The sequence below is a fragment of the Pelmatolapia mariae genome, linkage group LG17, assembly GCF_036321145.2.
Source record: "Pelmatolapia mariae isolate MD_Pm_ZW linkage group LG17, Pm_UMD_F_2, whole genome shotgun sequence".
NCBI classification, from domain to species: domain Eukaryota; kingdom Metazoa; phylum Chordata; class Actinopteri; order Cichliformes; family Cichlidae; genus Pelmatolapia; species Pelmatolapia mariae.
Window position 1 is genome coordinate 23,209,628 of NC_086242.1, and position 23,357 is coordinate 23,232,984.

Consider the following 23,357-nt stretch of genomic DNA (forward strand, 5'->3'; position numbering starts at 1 on the left):
TTTAACCACACATTTACACGGCAATGGGCCTTTTCTGCCGTGGGCATGGAGCGTTTAAGTGGCCTCTGGCCCTTTAAACTCTGAGGGGCTGTAACTTTGGTTTCTTTTGGCCAATTTGCATGATTGACACCTCTTTTTAATCGTTTGAGCCAATAGGATCACAGTAACGATGCCACACTCACGTCACTTCAACCACTCAGAAGTTACAAGGCCAAACCCCACGTGGTCCCAAATTTACTGCATGTGGCGTCTGTCCAGTCACATGTCTATAGGTGGGTCTAAAATGGAGGTTGTTGGCGGAAAATGGCTCTGATGTGGCTAGTTAGCCGTGGAAACTGCTGATAAACATGAGGCTACCGGCTACTGGTGAAAATAACAGAGGAAATCGGGACGGTATGCGTTTTTGTGGTCTTCTTTTGCGGCTCATTCAGTGAATTTTGGTCAGAGCGTGGTGAAACTTGGTGTTTGGAATCGGTGATAGCTCTGGAAGATAACCAGCCTATCTTTAGCCAGTTACATGACGTCTGAAGAATTTCTGGTTCGGTTTTGTTTGTTTAGCGGACTTTTGCGCATTTACGTAACTGCTCTTTAAAATCATGGCTTGTTTTAGTTGTATTAAATGAAATCGTTTATATGAAAGTTTAGCTGAGATTCAGAGGTTTCTGTGGATATCACACATTTCGGGACTTATATTTCTGACCCCGTGTTATAACCGATTAAACGTGATCTCATTCCTTTTGCCCCCGGTACCTGGGGCCTAGGGCCGATCAGGTTAAAGGGCTTGTGAAATCTCTGGTAGCTCCTGGTAGATCTTTCTTCAAGGATCATGCGCTGTAAATGTTCTTAAGAATTTTTCTTTTCTTCTTAATGACTTTTGCAAAGTCCACGCAGACTACTGGAAGCTCATTAGGAACTTAAGACCCTTCAGAAGAACCTTTGTAACCTTCTGGAATATCCTTAAAATCAGTAGGACCCCCTGTAATCTTCACAGTCATCTCTTCTGGGTGATTTTATTTCTTTATGGAGATCAAATATGACTATAAGTGAACAAAGAGATGTAAATGTTGGATGTAACCGTATGACTGTAAAAAACAGAGTTGCAGTGCTGTCTAACCTACCTGTTGGTTAGCGGTCGCTCCCTGATCTGGATGGTGCTCAGCTCCTGCAGACTGCCCTGCAGACCCACAGACATGTTGGAGTTTGGGACGTTGAAGGTCTTCCTCTTCCTGCGGCCACAGCAGGAGCTGAGGCCATGAGTTGAAGAGGATGAGATGGAGGAAGAGCAAGAAACCTGCTTCAGCAGTGTAACATCCTTGCAGCTCGCCTCGTACGTCTTCTCATCTACAAACTCGTGATTCTGAGAAAAAGCAAAGCTTCAGTTTTACAGGATGGCAGGTAAAGGGTTAAAACTCGACCATGGACATAGAGAATCTACTATGAACTAGATAGATGTCCAAATTCAAATAGTAAACAATCAAACTGAATATTTTTTGTTTACCGCTGAAAAATTGGAAAAAAATTAATCTCCAAGTAAGGTAAATGATAGTCATTCTCATTAATTAAAAATATAATGATGTGTTTTCTTCAATTTAGGCTCTTTGAAGTTTTAGAAGTTTCATTGAGAATTTTTTAAGTGTTAAATCTATAAAATCTGGGAAAACATGTAAAGGAGTAAACTGTTAATCAGTTGGTCAAATAAAGTGAAAGTGTGTGTGTGTGTGTGTGTGTGTGTGTGTGTGTGTGTGTGTGTGTGTGTGTGTGTGTGTGTGTGTCCTCACCGTGGTCTTTTCCAGGCAGTTCAAGAGATGATGATGATGCACCTCGAAGTTAGGGTTGGCCTTACACACCAGCGCCTGTCCTGCTTCTTTGGATGCCTTCAGGACATAAACACAAAACACATGACCTCAGCCACCCCATCATTTACAGAGACACGCCTGAGCAAGGCTAATATTTCCACCAAAATCTGCCAAATCTCAGCATTTACTATTTTAGCTTCCTTCCTGTTCTCAAGTTAGTGTGAAAATGATGGCTCACTCACTGGATCAAACCAAGGCCACCAACAGCAGCCGTTCAGCAGCTTCTGTTTTACTTCTGTGGTTTGACTCCAGCCTCATTTAACCCAAGAGAGCCTCCAGAGCTTGCATAACTCTGGAGTTCAGACTGAATGTGACCCAGGTGGGCAGAAGAGTAACCAATCACGTGGAGCTCAGAAGCTCAGCTGCTGCCAAAGGAAGAGTCCAACATTTTAGATAGATTGTTTGAGTGTTTAGGGCTCCATGTACGACTGGTGTCATTTTCCTTATGGGTTCTAGAGTTCTGCCTTAACACCTTCAAGGAAGAGGTGCTTTGTTTCCTTTAAGAACTTTACCTGTTTTTACCTGCTTTTAGGATCCTCAAAAAGGTAAGTTAAAGATACGACATTCAGCTATGCATGATAAACTTGGAGCAATGCCCACAAATTACTTCCTTCAGGTATTTTGATCTCCAGGACTAAACAAAGTCCTAATTCCTGGAGATGCCATGCATGCCACAGATAGTCCAAAAGGGAGCGATGCACCTGAAATCTTGGTATTTTAAAGAAAATATTCTTGTCTGAAGTTGTGACCCCCATTCCTGTAGATCCCAAAAGAAACCAATAACCCAAGGAGTCATAAACCTGCCTCTCAGGGAACCTGCCAAAAATCTTAGAGGACAAAACCCATTCGACTCCTGTGGACTCTAAATGCTGCAAAGCAGCTCATTATCAGGGCAAGGCATTAACAAAACTCCAGAAACTCACTTTGTGACCTTAAAGAACGTCATGATTTTCACTCTAAGTTAATAAGTCATTAAGACCCTCCCTGGGGCAAAATCATGAGCCCCTATGTTGGGCAGAAGAAACACAGCTTTTGAAATATTAACAAGACTTCATTCCAAAGTTTTGCTTTACATTGACTCTGCCCAGTTGCATGCGGATTGGCTGGGTGATTGACATGCAGCTCAGCCCAATTTCATTCCTCCACAAGTCAATGAAGTCCAACACTATTACTGATGATGTCATGAATAGCGCAGGCCAATCATCTCATAACAGCAGAGCTGCATGGTAGGGCTCAAGTCAAAGGAACAAAACAAAAGAGGAAGAAGACAGAGCAGTGAGTAGGAGAGACACTGAGACGTGGAGGTGTAGAGAACTTCCTGTTGGTCAGGTAAGGCACCCCCACACAGCAAAGGACCGGATCATGCACATGTGAGTTAGTTAGTGACTGACGAGTATTTCGTTTTTCAGACTGTGAGCAAAGCTAAGAAGGATGTGAGAAGACAGAACACTACAGACAGGCAGTGATAGAAACAGGATGAAGATGAATTCATCATGGGCACTTCAGCATCAACACTTCAGTCAGCTAAACACATGAGCAAGGACCAGATGAGGACCAGCTAAAACAGGCTAAATTCACACTAAAACACTTTCATTTAAAAAAGAAGAGCAAACTCTGTCCAGACACTGGATCAGAAATGATCTCCAAACATCCGGTCTAAAGCCAAAGATCATATTACCTTTACTCTATTTAGTGCTGATATGAGACTGTTTTAAATAGAAAGTCCAGACTTTGCAGGGTAAATGTAGGTTAAGTAGCAAGGCTGCCACTTTCTGCTTGTGTTGAGGAAGTTTGGAGTTTTGAGGAATTAGAAGGGCATAGCTTGTTCCCCTCCCACCACTGCCAATGGCCTAGAGCCCTCTTATATTCCAACAGCAGGGATAGAACCAGTGAGATGTAACTCAGCAGAGTTACTTATGTACTTCACTGAAGTACAGTTTTAATGTCCTTGGACTGGTCCAAGTGTTTCTATGTTAAATTTTTATGTAATTTGTATGTAAAGATTGTACTTTCTGCTCCAAACCATTTCATTCTACCACTTAGATTCTTATCTTTATTTTTGATTTTAATTCTACTGATATGTGGTGCTGTATAAAACCCCACAAAGCCCCTGAAAATGATGCTCCAGTCATCCGAATTTGGCTTGTAATTTGGCCTCATTGATCACAAAAATAAACCAAAGAAATTTAGGTTTTTGCTTTGCAAAGAGTCACGGTATATCTGCCTATGTTACTCCGCTTTAGATTCTAGACCCTCCAGAGTCTTGTGGACATGTCGTGTGGATATCAGGATGTAGCCATAGTCAGTCAGGTCTTCTACCATATCTGTGCTGAGCTGTGAACTTAGAGGTGGATCACTTTAACAGCGAAGAAGAAAGGGTCCATCAGAGTTTGCTGTTTGTCAGGTATCTGGGAGCTGGAACCACCTGAACCTTCAGCGCTCTTGTTTGGCAAGTAAAGAGAAACTAATGTAAAAGGCTGGAGTTTTGAAATGAGAACACAGCTTTATCATTACATTGATCCAAAAACATGTCACTGCTGAAGCGCACACACACACACAGATGAAAGCACAATGAAAGAGAAACATCCCGAGTAAGGGGGAAAAGCAGCATTTGGAGAGAAACAGCCAATCTCCCTCCAGCTCACTGCAGGTGTCCATCATGCAGCAGCCCTCAGCATGCTCCTCACAGCTGGATATGAGACAGAAAAGATGAGAGAAACCAAGAGAACAAACATCAGCACCACCGGACCAACACTGCACGTCCACGGTTACCTCCTCCTCAGGGTCAATAATCAGCCGGCTGCGTTTGTACTGCAAATAAGCGTTAGCGCCTCCACTCTTCACTGCTCGAATTCTAGCAAGCCTGGTTTTCTGTTTGTGAACACACATAGGTTTGTGAGCGATCAACTGTAAGTGGGACCACAAACACAGGCTCAACACCATGGTCACTAAAACAAACTTGCAGGAGGATTAGATGTGAACATGAAAACAGAAGCTGCAAAGATTCAGATCCCATTTGCTGCCGTCCTTCATCTGCTCATGTTTATCTCAGCCTTTGACATCCATGAAAACTGAGTCTGATAATCCAACAAAACACCCAGGACCAAACTAACAAGGTAACTAATGTGAGCAAATCATATCTTCTGCATTCAGAAAGTCACTTCAGTGAAGAAAATATCAAAATATCAAAGATGTCAATATCTGGACACAAGCTGTCCTTTTTAATAACTTCTGCTTGTAGACTAATCTTAAATCATGCAAACAAAGTGTTGGTTTGTGTGAAGAGCAGCTGATGAAGCAGTGCATATAAACAAAGCAAAAAATGAAAAAGGCGTGCAGCAAGCTTCAACGTAAGTTATAAAAATAGCACCCCTACTGGCTAAATGCAAGATAACATCTGATCAAAGGTTTATTACTGATCACCTGACTCTTGGCCTGGTTTGTCCATGTTTACATTGTAATGTAATCCTGATTAATGTCAGTCAGTCTCAGGAACTATTACACAGAAACCGCAAGACAGACACCAACGCTAAATTAGGTTTGTGGGTTTGGGGAAGTATAATCATATCAATTTATCCAGATAACATGATTTTCAGATTGACAGCGGTCCCCAACCTTTTTTGTGCCACGGACCGGTTTAATGTCAGACAATATTTTCACGGACCGACCTTAAAGGTGTCGTGGATAAGAACAACAAAATAAAATGAAGAGACCAAGACAAAAACTGTGGTATTTTGTAAATATCATAATAAACGCGAATTCACTGTGTAATTGTGTAACTTCATTAGCAGCGTCCTCCTGAAATGCAACAACAACATTGAGAGTAATATCCTCCTCTCTGCCCTGTAATGCTCTCTGGTAGCTATGGTAACGCTTAAATAGTTCTTTCAAAAATAAGACACAACTACAAAGCGGGAAAAGATGCAGGGAAACCGAGTTACAGATAAAACCCTGAAAACCATAAATTTCACACCCGGGGGTGTGGACCGCTGTTCTAATGTATTGGAGAAAAACACCACCAGAGGGCAATATGACCTGGTGAGCAGCCAGCTGAGCTCAGTGAGCTGTGTGAACCTTTAAAAATTTGGATAAACACTTTGAGCATCACCTCCATTTAGATGACACATCTGTGCAGCAACAAGTGTCTTTAAATCTTTCAAGAATCTATGGAAGAACATCAGGGTGTCTGCAGCCACTCATTTCCTAATCAATCAAAATCTATCCAAACTTTGTGTAAATGTCAAATTTGAACTGCATCCTCACAGCTGACACTGATGTGGTCAGCAGGATCTTCATGATCTCTGACAGATTATCCCAACATAAATTGAGCAAAGGGTGTTTTATTTACCGGTTAAAGGTAAGTGAGCACAAGTGGTGTGAATATGTAGGTGTAAAATGAGCTTTCCCAAAGTTTCTTCAGGTTCAGTTTGAAGCATCAACTCTAATTTGCACAGATAATAAGTTTTTGTATGTGATGCTGATGGTTTCTGCAGACAGAAACTGAGTGACTGATGATGTGCATGAGAGAACATAAAAGCTTTGCTCAGTAGATGATGTGTTGTATGAACCCAATATTTATTCTTCAGAGATCCTCTGCAGGGTTCGGATTGCATAGAGAAACACAATTCAGCTGCTTCTCTGTAATTTTCCAACATGGTGTTCCTCTCTGACTCCCAGCGGGGTAAACAAAGGTCTCCAGCACAAACAGAAAACTCATTTGTTGATGCTGGGAGGAAGTAAAGCCTGGACAGCTTCCTGCTCTCTGTGTCTTCCTCTCTTTTCTCCTGTGGGTTGTGCACAAACTCAGATTTCTAAATTAGGACAAACTGCTGTCACCACACTGATGTGTGAGTGTCCTTCTGCAGCAGCCGGCCCTCTTACTTCAGAAGTGCCCTGCTTCCTCTCAGAGATACTCTGGATTTCTCTCTGAACACTCACAGCTGTAAACACACCCACATCCACAGCTGCTCTCTGTAAACACCTTGGCAAATATGCAATGAACACCTTCACCACACGGTGGCAGCATCTTACCAGAAAGGTTCAGTGTAATGACCAGCATTACATTCTGGTCTGTAGATCTGAAATGACTGCAGACTTCTAAAGTTTCTGTGTTAGTTTTTAAAGCTGCAGTCTGAGCGCTTTCAGCTGCTAAAATTAATCAGGTATGTATTCCAGGAACATCATGTCTGTACAGATGTTCATCTAACACTAATATAACAATAATGTTAGCGTGCCTCAGGGCAGGCTGGAGGCTTCCAGAGTCTTGTGGTTCAGTGTGGGATTACATGAGTGCTGCCCGCACTGATTAATGAACATAACGTCATAACTATTTCTTCACATTCTGTTAATTTCTGTTAAAGTTTTAAACTCGTTAGAAACAAAAAGTTCTTCATAAAAACACTGAAGTCCTGCATCTAAATCCCATCTCACTGCTGTCCTCCCATTACACTCTGAAGACAGTTTGTGTCAATGGATGGATGAATGGATAATATGGTGTCCTCACCTTTTGCGCTCTTCTCTTCTCGGCTCGCTGGCTCTGGTGGTAGATTCGGCTGAAGTTGGACACGATGACGGGGACCGGCAGGGCGATGACCAACACGCCACTCAAAGAGCAGATGGAACCAAAGATCTTCCCCATAATGGTCTTTGGTACCATGTCACCATATCTAAGAGAGCAGAGAGTCAGAGGTCAGCCCGGCTGTGAGGTCAGCAGCAGTTTGTGTAAACTGAGATTTGCCATTTTCAGAGGGTCTGAACAACAGCAGGTATATCTGGGTTTTTGTTCTTTCGCACAGCAACGTGGAGCATCATTGATTCTTCAGCTTTCACCCACTCAGAAAAACCTGAAGACAAATAAATCTGAATACATCAAACATCCCACACTATGAAGCTTATTCCTGTAAAGGTGTAAATGCTTAAAGAAGAAATTCAGTGTGTTTATGATGAAGATACCAAAGTTAAATGTAAATGAAAGACTGGGACACAGTATATACACTGTGTTTTGAGTCATTTATACTGGAGGAGACAATCATGAGCTATGCTGAGCATAAGCTACAGTGAAATGAGCGCACCTCTGCTGATGTATTTCAGCCTCTGATAGGCCATTTTCCCAAACATCTCTGTGATGTCATACAAAAGGAAAAGCATGCTGGGTCTCTTTTCTTTGCACGGCAGTAAAGAAGCAAACGTGATGGTGTTAGATGGTGTTAAGATCTTTGGTCTTCATGCAGTACAACAATTATTTCACAAAATGTTTGCATTACTGTGATTCAAGTGAGAATAAAATGTGGCCTGATATGTGCTGTTACAACACAGAGCATAAAGAGCAGACAGAACAGTCTGTGACTGTGAAGTTGGAGCATTTCTGATGTGGACCCACTTTATAAACTAGTTTGAATCCTTTGGTTCTGACTCCAGGTGGTGTAGCGGTGAACTGTTAGCTCTGTCCCCTTACAGTAAGAAGGTCCAGGGTTGAATCCAGCTGAGAGGACTGAGAGGTGGTGATAAAGAAAGAAGACCCTGATCCAAAACTGACACCTTCAAGCTTGACTGAAATTTGAAGCTGCCCACCTGAACAAACCAAACACAAGTTTGATGATCAGAAAGACAGAGATTGAGCTGTTTGACTACAATGATAAGAGCTAGGTTTGGAGGACTAAAGGTGAAGCTCTCAAACAGTCAGACGGAATCAGTAATCCTGTATGATCATCGAGCTGTGGTTAAACATTTGTTTTCCTGTAAGCTGAACACCACACTCAACAGTTTCCTCTTCATTTATGATCAGTCAGTTTGGTGTGACAGATACTCAATGACTAAACTAAATGCAGCTTTTTCAAAGACTCGGCAGAAAATGGAGCTGATGCAGCGTTTTACCTTCAGTTTCATGAATGAAACTGCAGTTCAGTCAGCGTACACATGGAGGCGCTAGAGCTCTGCATTACCACCACCACACGTCAACACGTTCATCAAAACTTTAAAACACCCAAATAATTCTGCCCCACTTTCAAACAGTAAGACAGCAGCGGCATTTCCAGCATACTCAGTGCTCAGACGCTAGGACAGAGGAGAGTGTGTCCATCAGGCTAAAGTCACGAGCTTTATTCACCCTGAGGCTCAAAAACACTCAGAACATGTCAGTAACTGTTCGGTTTCTAATTACTGATTTTTCAAAGGAGATGTTTAGTTTCTATTATCATTGCTTTCAGTAATAAATCGGTCGCTCTGATTAAGTTTACACCAACAGAAACCTCAAAATGTAAGATATAAAACAAATATTTTCACATGTGGAAATGATATTTTTGTCTAGCTCAAACTGATCTGTAGACAACAACCAAAGGAAGATGGCACGGCTTTGGTATATTCATCTACAGTAGTGATAAAAACAACATAATAAAAACTAAAAACTACTGGGACCACATCAGAGGAGGCAGAGAAATCTGGGTCTCGCTGCGTGTCTGACGTTAAACAGGATTACTTTATCATTTCCATATTGTTGTATATTCAGTGCTGCATTTTGAGCTACAGTGCACTGGTTGCCAAATGCAGTGTTCTGATTGGTCAGATCTGTTTATTTGCATGTGAAAAATCTGAAAAGTCAAGCTTGGTTCAGAAAAAAAAAAAATACCTCAAAGTGTGAATGGCTGGATGTGGAATCCTAAAATATTTCTAACTAATACCTGGTCTGTAAAGACCTTCAGAAAAAACTCATTTGAATTGTGAAGTGTAGAAAACATTAATCAGACTAACAAATACTCAAACTTCAAAATATCAACATGAAGATATAAACCAAGCTGTTTAGATATCGACAACTGGTGTGTCAGCTGCTGACTAAATGTCAGCTGCTAAATGCAGCACTGATTAATATCACCCTCATAAACATGATCCACATCAAGCGGTTCAGGTTCCATTCTTCGGGTTCCAAGAGGAAGTCACTTCTGTAAACTTCTGTCCTCTTTGTCTTCCTGTCGAGTTTCATGTTTCGCTCAAGGTGAAGTTTGAGTCAGTGACGGATCGCTTCGTCTCCTCCTGCAAACCTTCAAAGCTCGAGCCACCGCGTCTCACAGGCAGCCAATCAGAGGCTGCGACCTTGTCTCAGTGTGTTTCTCCCAATTAGAAACACACTCAGAGTACAGGTGTGTGTGTGTGGCTGTGTATGGTTGTGTCAGTCATGTGACTACGTCCTTCATCAAGGAGGGTGTGTGTGTTGACTATGCTGTGTGTTCACCTCTTTATAGCAAAGACGCACACACAAACTTGTGTGTTCGATCATATATTGGCGTTAGTGTACGGTCAGGTGTTCCACCAGTAATGACTTTGACCTCAGTGGAGTAACTGACATCAGTTGAGGATAATAAGACACAGCGCCCACCTTTGGTTCACTGGTTCATTGCAGCACAAATATTTTTTTTTTTACACAAATAGGAATATTGCACTGTTTTTGAACCAAATTTTTAAAAACAATGGGAACAAGGACAAAATGTTTCAGCACTGACGGTCTCTGAGTGTTATTATGGTAGAAAACCACATAAACATGGACCCTACTGAAATACTCTAAATCAAACTGTTGAGCGTCTTTAATGTGATGTCACTGCCTCAGCTTTGAGGTACTGTGTGGATGACCATGTTTCCTCTGATGGCCGGACTCCCCGGGTGATCGATATGCTTTCAGATGCGCACTGAGGTCACAAATGTGAACAGTGCAAATGCTCAGAGTCTGCGTGGTTGGAGATCCTTACGGCTAAGCTGAAAGGAAAGTGAGAGTTGAGCAGGATTTGGAGGCTGAATACCAACATTCATCCTGTCATTCATCATTAATATTTTAATTTGGAGGAAACGCCCTCAGCTCAACTTTAGTAGAGAGGTAAATTCAAGAAAGTCAGGCAATAAAATATCTGCTCCATCAAACTCCTTCTGCATCAACAGCAAAGTCTTTGAGAGCTTTCCCAAACTCACTCTCTTCTTCTGCGGTTTTACTTTGCTGATCTCTCAGTAACCCAGAGCTCTGAGAGGATCTCCTCTGCTCCTTCAGAGTAAAAGCACCATAATCTCTTCAGACAGTGTGAGAGTCGAGCGCTGACGCTCAGAGCTGAGGGTTTGATAATGATCCTGATGAAACGGCTTTAGTGATGAATAAAGATGATGGCCTTAATGATGGAGCATGCTCAGTGAGGAGAGTCAGTTTGATGCACTTACACTTTAATGATTCAACACAAACTGTTTCCTGCCTGTCTCTGAATGATCATCAGGCTCCTCATGATGAAGGTGATGATAAAATGATTGAATATCATTTGATGACCTACAGGACGATTATATTTTTTTTCTCAGCTTATTTTTGACTTTTTCATTTTGTGACAGTCTCGAGCTGTGAGGGGAGAGAGCAGGAGGTGCAGGGAGGGTTAGGATGTCCAAGTCCTTCACAGAGAAAGCAGAAATCAGTCCATGGGCCACTGACGGCTCCTGAAGGAATCAAGGAGGCCTGTTTGTTTAGGTTAAGATAGAATCGGTTCATTCAGTAACAATAAAAATCTTCTGACTAATAGAAAAGTCGCACAGAGCACACGACATGATAAATTTGAGTAGATCAGAGCAGGTTCCCTCAGACTCATATCCCAATTTTATTTCAATGTAAACGCAAGACTTGAGTTGATATTAGTTTCTGCAGACATGAAGCATTCAGGTTCACTTCTCTGATTGGCAGCTTGCCCACTGCAACACTTGAGGCTCATGGGAGTTTAGTGTGAAATGTCATTCAGAGCATGTGTGCTGCTGAGAGAAGGTGAACTTCATCACATACCATCACACTGCATCACATCATCGTCCTTCACGTGTCTGTGAGTGTGTGTGATAACAAAAAGCAGATATTGATGCTGCAGTCAGCACTTTGTCAGATCCACTGAAATCTTCAGGTTTGAGCTCCTCAGAGTTTACCGTTAATCCCTCCATCCTGAAGCCAGAGCGCTCTATCAGCCACGCTTCCACAACCAATCAATCAGTTAATCAACATCCTGGTGGGGGAATCAGTCTGCAGCAGGTTGTAAAATAATGAAACCAATAACAGAAAGGGTTGATCACACAGCACGGCGAGCCAGGAAACCAGACACAACTCCCTTAGGAGGAGTCTGCCCGCAGACTGGCCGACCCAGATTCTGCTGCAGAAACAGCGGACAGAAAAATATGGCTGCACTTCAACGGTGGCAAGGAGGAGTTCTCACAGCTGGAGCCCAGAGCCACTAGCAGAGCCTGAATCTACAGCTGGAGCAGTTTCTAAGTAATGAAGTCCAGTTTTTAACAGAAGATGAACCACTGAAAGTTTCAGAACAACAACGATCCATCACCACACTGAGGCCCGAGAGGAGCTGCAGATTCAGGTCACAGCGCCGGAGCGGCCCAGTCTGGACCTGAGCTGCTGCACACATGAGAGGAAACGTGTTCCTGCTAGTGTGTTATCACACTGAGAGGTGTTGTACACTGTGAGTTACAGATTCTGCTTTAACAGAGAGATCTTTTCTAATCTGTGGTTCGCTTTGATTTCTTCACACTTGTTTGGCTCTTACGTATCTTAAATGGACCCCTGCACCTTAACAGGAGAGCTTAGAGTTCCTTCTGACTCCATGAGACTCTACAGCAGTAAGGCAGTCGTTCGACCTGCATGTAGACCCTAAAGGTAACAGGTGAGTTAAAATGTGGCACTGAGCGGTCGCACTGGGAGAAGGTGATGTTGGAAAACGTGGTTTAGTGTGCAGGAAGTAAATGTGTGTGCGTCCTGCAGAGAGCTTTAACACGCTGGCTGCTGGCAGCATGTTTAACGTTTCATAAAGTGAATTCACGTTGCGCTTGCCTCGCTACGTCTAAATTATTTATGCTGCTATCTGGACAAACGGCGCCTCACTGCTGCTCTCCCATTAACAGGACAAACAGGCCACACACACACACACACACACTCCTGCTCATGTCAGAGTAAAATGTTTCTGGCTTAATGAGAGGCCTGCTTCATTATGGATGAGCGTTCTCTGTGCGCCTGTGTGCGTTATTAATGCGGTGACATGATGGAGGCTTTGAACAGGTTTTATTAACAGCAGCACGTTCTTCTTCACCGTAATGCTAACCACACAGACCAGGACCCGATCGACCCAAGGCAGGACCGCTGGACTGTGACCAGCCCGAACCTGGACCTCTGGGCTTCAATACAGTAACACATGTTCCCATGATCCCTGAGTCTGAGCTGACAGGCTAACAGTTGTGAACCTCCAGAGAATCCTCATACTGTCAGCTCAGCCTTAAGCAGCTCTGCAGTGATGTTCAGCTCACTGTTCGGCTGTCCACCTGCAGCATCAGCACTCCGATTCAGCAGGATTACCAGCAGCTTCATGTTTAGCGCACAGAGTCTGACTCTAATGTGATTTGATTTACAGCAGGTCTGTCAGAAGAACATCAGCTGAGATGCTTTCTGCAAGCATGAGTATCACGACACAATGGAAAGAACAACCTCACAGCATCTAACCAGGAAGTCTCTCTCTAAGCAGTAGGATCATTGTGAAGTCTACAATCAGGAGACGTCTTCACGTTGGTTACTTACATGACTGTATGTGTTGGGTCTGCACCTTGCAGGCCCTGCTGGTTCAAAGACTTATCACCCACGAAGAAAGCAAGACAAACAGCTCAACCGGTTTTAACGTGCTAGCAAGGCGAGAGCGTTCGGCAGCACCTCTGCCCTCGGTCTCAGATGACTCCAAAAAACCAGCCTCCCCTGCAGCCTTTTATTCTGTGAGACACAGTTTCACAAATACCCACTGTAAAACCCCCTTGTGTTGCGTCATAAAACTAAGGCACTGAGTGTGTGTGTGCATGCATGTGCGAGCATGTGTGAGTGTGTGTGTGGATGTGGGTGTTTTTGTGTGACTTCCTGCTGATCACAAAGGGTCATCTCCCCTAACCCTGTATATGGCTCAACCACTTTTTAACAGTCTCACCATACACAAGCACAGGTGAGGCCATAAAGGGCAGGAAGTAAAACATCCTCTCTAAATAAGAAAACAGAACCTTCACATAGAATGCGCCTGCAGTTAAACATTATCTATAGCTAATTGCCTCCCCCAGCTAGATGTAGGGAAGGAACAGGTTAAGACAAGGTTTACAAATTTAAGTACAAAAATGACAACATTTAACAATTCACTCTAACAGTATTTTCCCACCTTATCACTTTCATCTGTTTAATTGTTCTTGCCTCCATCTGCACCAGCAGCTCACATCACCTTGTGGTGAAACATGCTAATGTGACCTCAGTCTGAAAATATTTTCCTCCTCTGAGGCTCTTTTATGCATTTTGACTAATGCTAGCACAAAAACAACTGAAAACCTCCTCTGTTGGTTGTGCAGCTGCTTTCTGTGGAGTGAGGAGTGAAAGATGATGAAGGCGGAGGAAAAGGAGGCTGAAGAGTCCAAACAAAGAGAGAGCGAAGACGAGAGAAGCTAAAGGTCGCAGCAGACACTTTTATTCATCTCTCTATTTTTAAACTCGTCACTGTGACAGATTGAAGCTGTCAGGGTCAACATCCATCTTCTTCAACACACACACCTACACCTACACACACCTACACACACGTGTGTGGTTAGTTCGAAGTGAGGACCTTACAGTAAATAAATGCTCATCATTCAGCTCTGATGACGGCACACACCTCCATCACTCATTTCTGCAACTGGAAACCCATCCAGCCTCAGCGTCATCATTCTTCTTCTTCTGCTGCTGTTTTAATTTGCACACAGCATTTTGTCCTTCACGTTTACCTGACCTCGGCTTTCCGTCTCCTTCATTTACTTTATTATCAGAACGATCCGGTGGTTTCAGATGGAATTTTATTTCAGCCGCTCACATTTCATCCACACACAAACACCAATTAGGTGGCAGCTGTGGAGTCTGTAGAGCAGAGGAAGAAGCGAGGAGGATGAGCAAATGCAGAGAGGAAGAAGGCAGAGAGGATGCAAATGTATTCCCCAGCTGTCACTGTTTTGCATTAATAAGCCCTGAAAATAGATCCACAGGCAGAGTCCATCAGTCTCTGTCACATTGTTGAAACGCTGCTTTTGACCAGCAGCAGCTCCTCTTGAGGCTCACGCTCGCCTGCAGTGACTCAGCCCGAGTTCCCTTTACATCTGAATACTGACACAGATTCTCCTGTAAACAGCTCAGACTGCTGACCTGAATCAGAACAGCGTCAATAAGGACCTGCGCCGCCACACCATCCAGGACAGGGTCACTCTGTTGGATGAAGGTACAGGGAGTCCATCACAGTTATTTTAACTGTTAATTAAAATGAAACGTTTAAATGTTTAAGATGAAGTTTTGCTGATGTACTCCACACCTTTCTTTTCTCTATTATGCATGTTCATATTTAAATTAATTGCCGCCCCTTTAATACTTTTGTTACTCAATGCCAAGTTTAGTCACACGTGTTCAAACCTGAATCATGTGAAAAAAAGATGCAAGAGAAGATTAGAGTTGGCCTTTTATCGTATTAAGTTACAGTTCAGTTACAGTGAAGAGATAATACCCACAGTTAAATATTTGAAGTTATTCAACCATTCATCTGCTGATTATTCATGCTTTTCACCATCCCAGTATTTGAACTTAGACTTTATGATATATTGTCTGTCACTTACAGTCCAAATGAGACTTGGGTAAGAGTCTCATTTGGGAACAAGAGAGATCACCTGCACTGGTGTCTTTAGAGATCCAGTGTGCGTGGTGCTGGTGTTACGTAGAAAATCACTTCCCAAGGTGTAGTACAGTGGAACCCCGACTTACGGCAATATTTCTGCCCGTGGTACGGCAAAATGCCCGTGTAACCAAATCCGCTGGCTCTGATTGGTGAGCCCACAATGCCTTCCGAATCATGTTACAACCCCTTGACTTTCGTACTTGCGCTTCGCTGTTCCACTTGAACGACGTATTGTTGTTGCAGTTAGCAATTAGCCTATAGCCTATCGTTCACTCAAAAGGCGCGATGGGTGCTTCGACTTACGAAAATTTTCGACTTACGAAAGACCCTCGGGAACGAATTAATTTCGTAAGTCGGGGTTCCACTGTAGTTCCAATGCTTCTGGAACTACTGCTGCTGTACCTGGTTCTTGGTTGTATTTTAGGTCAGAAGCTTAGGTCAGAGCTTGAAACCTTAAAGCATCTCTAGAGGAGCACAAATATCAGACATTTAAAACATGTTTGTTTCTGCACTATAACTTCACTATGGCTCCAGATGCTACCATTGGGACGGCTGTGAGATTGGTTGATGGTTTGCTGTTGGCTTTTGTTGCTCTGTGAAGCAAACTGCCCAGAGTGGATGTTAAAAAGACCACGAGATCCTTCAAAAGGACGCAGGGGACCAGCTGAATGATCTTATTACTGTTTGAATCAAACGTCCTGTCCACCTATCATGTTTGTTTGGGTCTGATGTTTGGTATTCACCGTTTTGTTGTCCGGTCTGTCTCCAGGATTGTTTCTGTTAGTCCTCTCTCTGTGCTCTTCTCTGATAATGTGGAATAATTGGTGTGTGTAAAGCAGCTGCGGACCTCGAACTAATGACGACTCAAAGAGCAGCCATTAGCAGCTCTCTGACTTTAAGCAGCACGCTCATTTAACCACACGGAGGAGAAACTTCAATTAACTGTGGCCTTCAGACACAAAGCACAGAGGAGAGTAGAAATTACACGAATGATCAGATAATTAAAGAAAAAAACATGGACGGCAATGAATTAAGTCCTGATGTTTACCTGAAGAGCCATAATCGTCAGTAATGATCCACTGATTAGATATGGAACACGCTGGGCGAGAACATTACTTTTTTTAAGCTTTCAGATCTTAATAAGTGAACTGATCAACAACAGAAAATAATCTGCACCTCCTTTTAAAATGAAATCATTATCTCCAGCAGGATCCTCACGTGATTACAGTCTCATTACAATTATCTTTATTCAGTCGCCTAAAATTGTATACGGGAGTTTTTCTCCATCAAACTAAAGTATTTTTTTCTGTATTAATATTTTAAATTTTTTGTCATTTTTTTAATCCTTCATTTTATTTTTGTATTTTATCTTCGTGTTCCTGCAGGTTTTAAGTTTCCCGCTTCCTGACAGTCCAGGAAAGCATACAACAAGATAGAGAAAGTGACTGCTGAAGAGACATCGACATAATCATGCCAATAAAAACATTGGTCCAACAGTTGTTTCAGCCTTCCAGAACCTCGTTAAAGAGATTCCTCCTCGTCCATTGCTACATTATGAATCCCTCATCCTACAGAGAGATAAGCTCTGCTTATCTCACGTCACACCTTCATTACAGACTCTCGCCTCACAACCTCCGTCAGGTTGAGTGATTATGCATCTTGAACATCTACGTTGGAACAACCAGCAGCAAGATTTGGAACATTTATTAAGAAGAAGACAGCATTATTTATCACGGAGACACTACAGCAGACTGAATTTGTTTCCTCTGTGGGCAGAGGCCACAGGCAGCAGGGCCTCACTCAGAGGCAACTGGGGCTTAAAACCCCCAACCAATCACTAACCGAAAGCTCGAACTGTAGTTTTAAGGTGGAAGCTGTTAGTTCATTTAAATTTCTGTAAAATGTTAACCTTTCATTGGTGCTCAGGTCTGCAGGAAAAAAATTTAATGAGCCTCTGAAACCTTTTTCCCAGCGAAATGATTAGAAGGTCTTTAAAGAGGTCTGAATGTTTTGGGGTGTTTCCATTGCTCTCTATAAAAAGAAGAAGCTGAAACAAAGACCACAAACACACAAACCATGCTGACTCCAGCTTCCTCTGACTGGAAGGTCTAAACCAGAGGTCTCGAACTCCAGGCCTCGAGAGCCGGTGTCCTGCAGGTTTTAGATGTGTCCTTGATCCAACAAAGCTGATTAAAATGGCTAACTTATCTCCTCAACATGTCTTGAAGTTCTCCAGAGGCCTGGTAATGAACTAATCATCTGATTCAGGTGTGTTGACCCAGGGTGATATCTAAAACCTGCAGGACACCGGCCCTCGAGGCCTGGAGTTTGAGACCCCTGGTCTAAACAGATCCGCAGAGAACATGGAGCGACATGATAAAGAACAAACTGTACTTTCAGAGTTAACCCTGCAGGAGGCACTATGTGAAAAAACAACATCAGTGCTCCCTGTGTGAGTCTTCATCACATGTGTTTTTATGTCTTCACCCATGAGTTATCTCTGCTCATGTTTTGCTTTTGATATTTTTCCAGCCAATCAGATGTAAGTATTCCTCCGCTGAGGCGAGTGGAGTTGAAGATCAGTGCAGTTTGTCTTATTGGTGGAGAGATGAGAAAATGAAGATGCTGGATGTGATTAGTTTCTTTAAAGTGGCAAAATCCAGCACTGACCCTGGTGGAAGATCAGCTCTGAGAACACTTCTGTTTTTTAGCTGTAGGCTTAAAGTCCTGACAGAGGAGAGAGCAGAAACTGGCAGACAGGTTCAGTTCAGCTCAGATTGATCTCCTCCTTAAATAAAATGTGCTGTATTTTCAGGGAAAACTTAAAAATGATAAGCCATCAGCGCGCGAGAACAGATATTGATGTGAAAATAAAAACTATCAATCACCGCGGAGGAGCTGTGAATCTGAAGAAAGATGCATCAATGTGCCGATGTGCAGCCATTTATAAAAACAGACAACTAATCCATGAGCTCTCGCTGAGCCTCTGCCTTCAGCTTTAACCTCTGATTGGTCCTGCTGATCGTCTCTGCGGGAACACTGAACAATCGATGACATCACAGGTGGAGCTCTATTGACCCATTGATCTATTGGCCTGAACTAAGTGCACTGTGAGTCCTGCAGCAGCTGACACGGAGGAGGGCGCAGCGCTGAACCCTTCATCTCTCATTCTGTTGATCGAAGATCACTCTAACACCACCGCCACCTGGGACCAGGGACAAAATGGCCACCGCTGTCAGTGATGGAGTGTTTATTTAACGGCACAATCAGCACAGAGTTTGGATGAAGAACGACGGCCGCATTGTTGCTGATATTTTTATTAAACGATGAAACATTTTTCACTTTGTCAACAAAACGTCTCATTAAACTTCAACCAGTCGAAACCAGAAACTTTCCTCTTACACGAGTCCGTTTAATTCAATCACACTTTCACTTTTTACTCCAGTAGGTGAAACAACATGAGATGATCTGTCCCAGTAAACATACAGCACCAGTGTTTAGTTTGGTTCTAACCCTTTATAACACATCCACCCAAAGACCTGTTGAAAATGATGAATGGGCCAGCTGTCTAAACAACATTAAGCTCTGAAAGGTGAAAGGTAGTCTTCTCCTCCTCAGCCGTCTGCAGACTGGTTCAGATGCAGACCTTCTCATTGAGAGAACCGTTTCCTCTGCTCTGAGGATAAACTTGTGATGCTCATAATCAGACATGAATACATCTAAAACTGTAGTAAACGTTCATCAGCTGTGCAGTTACACCAGCCTGTGGAACATTTAGCTGTTTGCTAATGACTCTCTTCATGTAAAAACAAAGACTACTAAAAGTCTGTTGACACTCTAATGCTCAGTGGGTAAACACTGGTGACTGAGCGACCAGGTTCTGGTGCTAGCAGGGTAAGAGGAACAAAAACTTTGTTATTTCCACCATGATCTAAAATCTCTTAAAGACAAATGTAATCTATTGGGAAATGTTTAACCCTCAGATGGACCCCTCGCTGCTGAGCACAGCTTAAATTCTTGAGAGGTCTTGTGCAGCTGTGTGTGAATTCGTCTGCTGGTTTCCTGCTGCTGCGCTGCCAAAGCTAAAAACTGTAAGTGCAGGTTTTCGACAATGACGGGTGTCAAACTGAGAAGAAATTACTTAATACCATCAGTCAACGTGCGGCTTCTTCCAATGCTGTTCTCAGCTGAGAAAATAGTTTCTACTCCAAAGTGTCAGGTGGTTAAACTCTGTGATGACAGCAGTAATAAATAATAAATGCAGTTTTGATGCGATGTATGAGTAGCAGTCTGTACACAGACATCATCACCACAGCCCAGCACAGGGGCTCAGCTTCCTCCGCTGCTGCTCACGGCAGATCATGGAATGCAGAGTCTGATGGTTTCTACAAAGGCTGACAGACATGATCACCGCTCTGTTCACGTCACCAGTGTGGGGAACAAATACCTGTACTCTCAGAAACTGGGTTACAGTAAAAGTCCATTGCTGTGTACCACAGTGTACCCCGTAGGAGTAATTCTTGGATCTCCTTTCAAGGGCCAAAATGTACAAATGTGTGAATGAATATCCCTGCATGGAAAGCTGTAGGTGATCTAATAGGTCAAAACTGTCACCAGATGGTCTGAGTGAGGCAGTGGCGGTCCTAGCCTGTTTGGCGCCCCGGGCGAACACTCCCTCTGGCTTTCACACAACCCAGGATTCAAATCATGAATACATAATGAGCTTGGATTTACATCATTATGAATGAAATGTGCTCTATTTGGAAGCAGCCGGCCCCCCTCCCCTTTCGACGGGTTGTGTGTGAGACTTTAAATCATCAAACTGTAAATTATAAATTTTAAATTGTTATTGATCCCTTTACCCCTGGTCCTAAAGTGTATATTTATTTTCTTACTCTTCTTATATTTATTGTTTGTTTACTTGCACTGCTGTAACTGGAGCCTCGTCGTCTCGTCTCTCTATATACTGCACTGTATGTAGCGGAGATGACAATAAAGTTTACTTTGACTTCAGCAGCGAGCAGGCGCACCGAGGGCTCTCGCGCTCACTTTTCGCATATAGAATTTCGAAAAAACATCGGTGCAAATTATAAGTCTGTATCATGATGTCTGGTGTTTTCGTGTTTGTTGTTTTGTTTTTATTTTGTTTTATTTTGCGAGTTGGTTATTAGACGCCGCTCCAGACAGCCAGAGAATCCCCCGCCGCCCCGCCCTCTTCTCCCTGTGCAGCAAGCAGCAGGCTCACCTTGCAAATGGAGGGCGCCCTTACTCCCAGCAAATGGGTGGTAGAAAACCGATCGGTGCCTATGACATTCCCACTATGCGCTGGCTGATGTCGGGGCAGCATGAGTACGAGCAATTATTATTATTATTTTTTGCCGATGCCCGTGATGCCGCCCTCCACCACGATGCCGCCCCGGGCAACCGCCCGTGTCGCCCGTATCAAAAACCGCTACTGGAGTGAGGTACAAATCAGTACTCATGAAAGGGCCCAGCGGCACTCCTTCATCACCACTGAAGGTACAGTGAGATGCTTTACTGAGTTCCACCCTAAAAGAACTGAACTCCAACACAACAGAAGCAGATTCAGGGCCATCACAGTGTCACTGGAAAGGTTCTGAAGCTCAAGTCCTTCCTGGGTAAGGTTCCTGTGATGGACACAAAACCCACCTGGAGCACACCTCAGGTTACACCTGCAACTGCAGTCGATGAGGACTGAAAGCGAGTAAACACGTTCAGTTGGCACTGACACCTGAATAAAATCAACGACACATCAGCCTATAACCTTGCAGCTGTGCTCGGCTCTGCAGTGCATGCTAGGATGCACCCGGCTCGCCGTCACCTCCCTCAAACCCACTGAATAATTCAGTGTGACTTTTCACAAACAGCTGCATCACACACAGAGGGCCGGGATGTTTTTAGTGGCAATTAATTTGCTGCTGACAGGTAATAAGAGGAGACTCCGCCTCCATCCATCCTGATTTATCTCACCTGTCACCGTAACAACCCCCTCCCTCCCTCTCTGTGAAGTCTCTCTATGGGACTCGACTGTTGCTAATTACCCCGTCGCAGCTTGCTTCCTCACCTACACACCTGAGCTCCTAAGCTACCTGTGTGTGTGTGTGTGTGTGTGTGTGTGTGTGTGTGTGTGTGTGTGTGTGTGTGTGTGTGTGTGTGTATTGCATTTTCTCTCTTGTTATTCGTAGCAGGGGCTGAGAGCTGACTGCTGACCTTCGACACCTGGAAGGTCTTCCTGGTCTTTCCTCATAACTAAGGATGGTCACTGTGATGAAACCAACCTACAGACGCCTGCACTGGCTTCACGTCTATCCCACATATAGTCTGCGATTCAAATATTAAAACCTGACCTAGAATGATCAGAAACGGATAGAAATAAATCTACCAAATATCTACTGACGTTAGCAAGATAACCAGCAAGCCACAGCCCGTCCTTGTAATACCAATATTCATCATAAGGGGCAGTAGTGCATCTCTGCAGCGTCGTTTGCTGTAAGTGCAGGATGACACTTACAGCAAAGGTTAAAATATCAATACTACAGTCTAAATATCAGGAGAGCAAATCAATATGCTTTCAGATGTGTGGCTACATGTTGGTGACCTTTTCCTGGATTCTGGCTCCACTGACAGGTGAGTCATGACTGGTAATCGGCGAGACAGAGAATCTATTTCTCATTTTCACAGTCCACAGTTTAAAAATCGTCACATCCTAAACTATCGCTCTTCATATCTTATTCGTACCTCAGGTTGGTTTCCTGCACTTGGTTTCACTCTCTGTGAGAGTCGGGAACTTTGCAGGATTCTTCTTTACCTTTTGAAAACTTTACAGTTCCAGGAACAACTTCAGGCCCCTTTCATATGGATAAAAACTTAGTGGTAATCGGAGGGCAATACAATACTTTAGACATCTTAACAGTAGTAGCTTAGGTTTAAGCTTAGGCTCAGCAAAGGGTCAGTACTTGTAATGCAACAGCAGGAGCTCTGAGCATGATGCAGACTGCACATTAGCAGTCCGCTCTCAGTTTCCAGAAATGTAAAAATGGAAGTTCAGCCTGAAAAAAGCTGATGATTTTTGGTCACTCATGTCTGGAGTGCTTTGTGTCTTAAAGTGAATCTGAAACCATTTTAAAAGCTGTAAATTGTTTACACCTGTGGATGCCCTGGTTCATGACTCTGTCAGGGATTACAGACAGAGCATCATTAGTGTCAGAGTGAGAAGGCACGGGCTTGTTTTTAGCCTAACCTCCCCCTGCACCTCCACTGCTTAAGGCGGTCTCTTTACACACCAGGACAGGAGGCCAGGTCCTGCAGCAGGTCCAGACTGTGCAGGTGAAAGGTAAAACACCTTTAATATGAAACTAGCTGAATGAAGGTGCCACAAACTTTAGTGTGTGACATACACAAAAGAGTATGTCACACAGATAAAAACACGCCAGAGCACAACCACCAGCAGATGCAAACAAAATGAGGCAGCTTACAAAAGATCAGCCCAGTAAGTGTTTGAGAAGACACTCAGGAACACGATGCCTGCGAGTGCTGCTGTTAAATTAGGATGGATTAATGAGGAGGCAGAGTGTGACTGCTGGAGCTGCTCGAGGTGCTCGAGAAAGTTTCCTCCTGTAATCAGCTCATAGCATCTCTTTGTGATATCCTTATGTGTAGAAACAAAGCTGTCAGAAACATGTTCTGCAGGGAAGTATCTCCCTCTGGGTTACTACAACTCGAGTCAGGCCGGAGTCACAGCTGTGCAGTGTCCCGACAGTCAGGA

General features: G+C 43.4%; 1 protein-coding gene across 1 annotated transcript in view; it reads right to left on the reverse strand.

The window, feature by feature from the left end:
- Positions 1-23,357, reverse strand: part of LOC134647159 (potassium voltage-gated channel subfamily D member 2-like) — a 96,793-nt gene that overhangs the window by 6,380 nt on the left and 67,056 nt on the right. The window contains exons 2-4 of the mRNA XM_063501378.1: positions 7,360-7,522; positions 1,779-1,874; positions 1,119-1,357 (exon numbers count right to left, since the gene is read on the reverse strand). Of these exons, the coding sequence (XP_063357448.1) occupies positions 1,119-1,357; positions 1,779-1,874; positions 7,360-7,522 (498 nt within the window). The remainder of the gene's footprint in view (positions 1-1,118; positions 1,358-1,778; positions 1,875-7,359; positions 7,523-23,357) is intronic.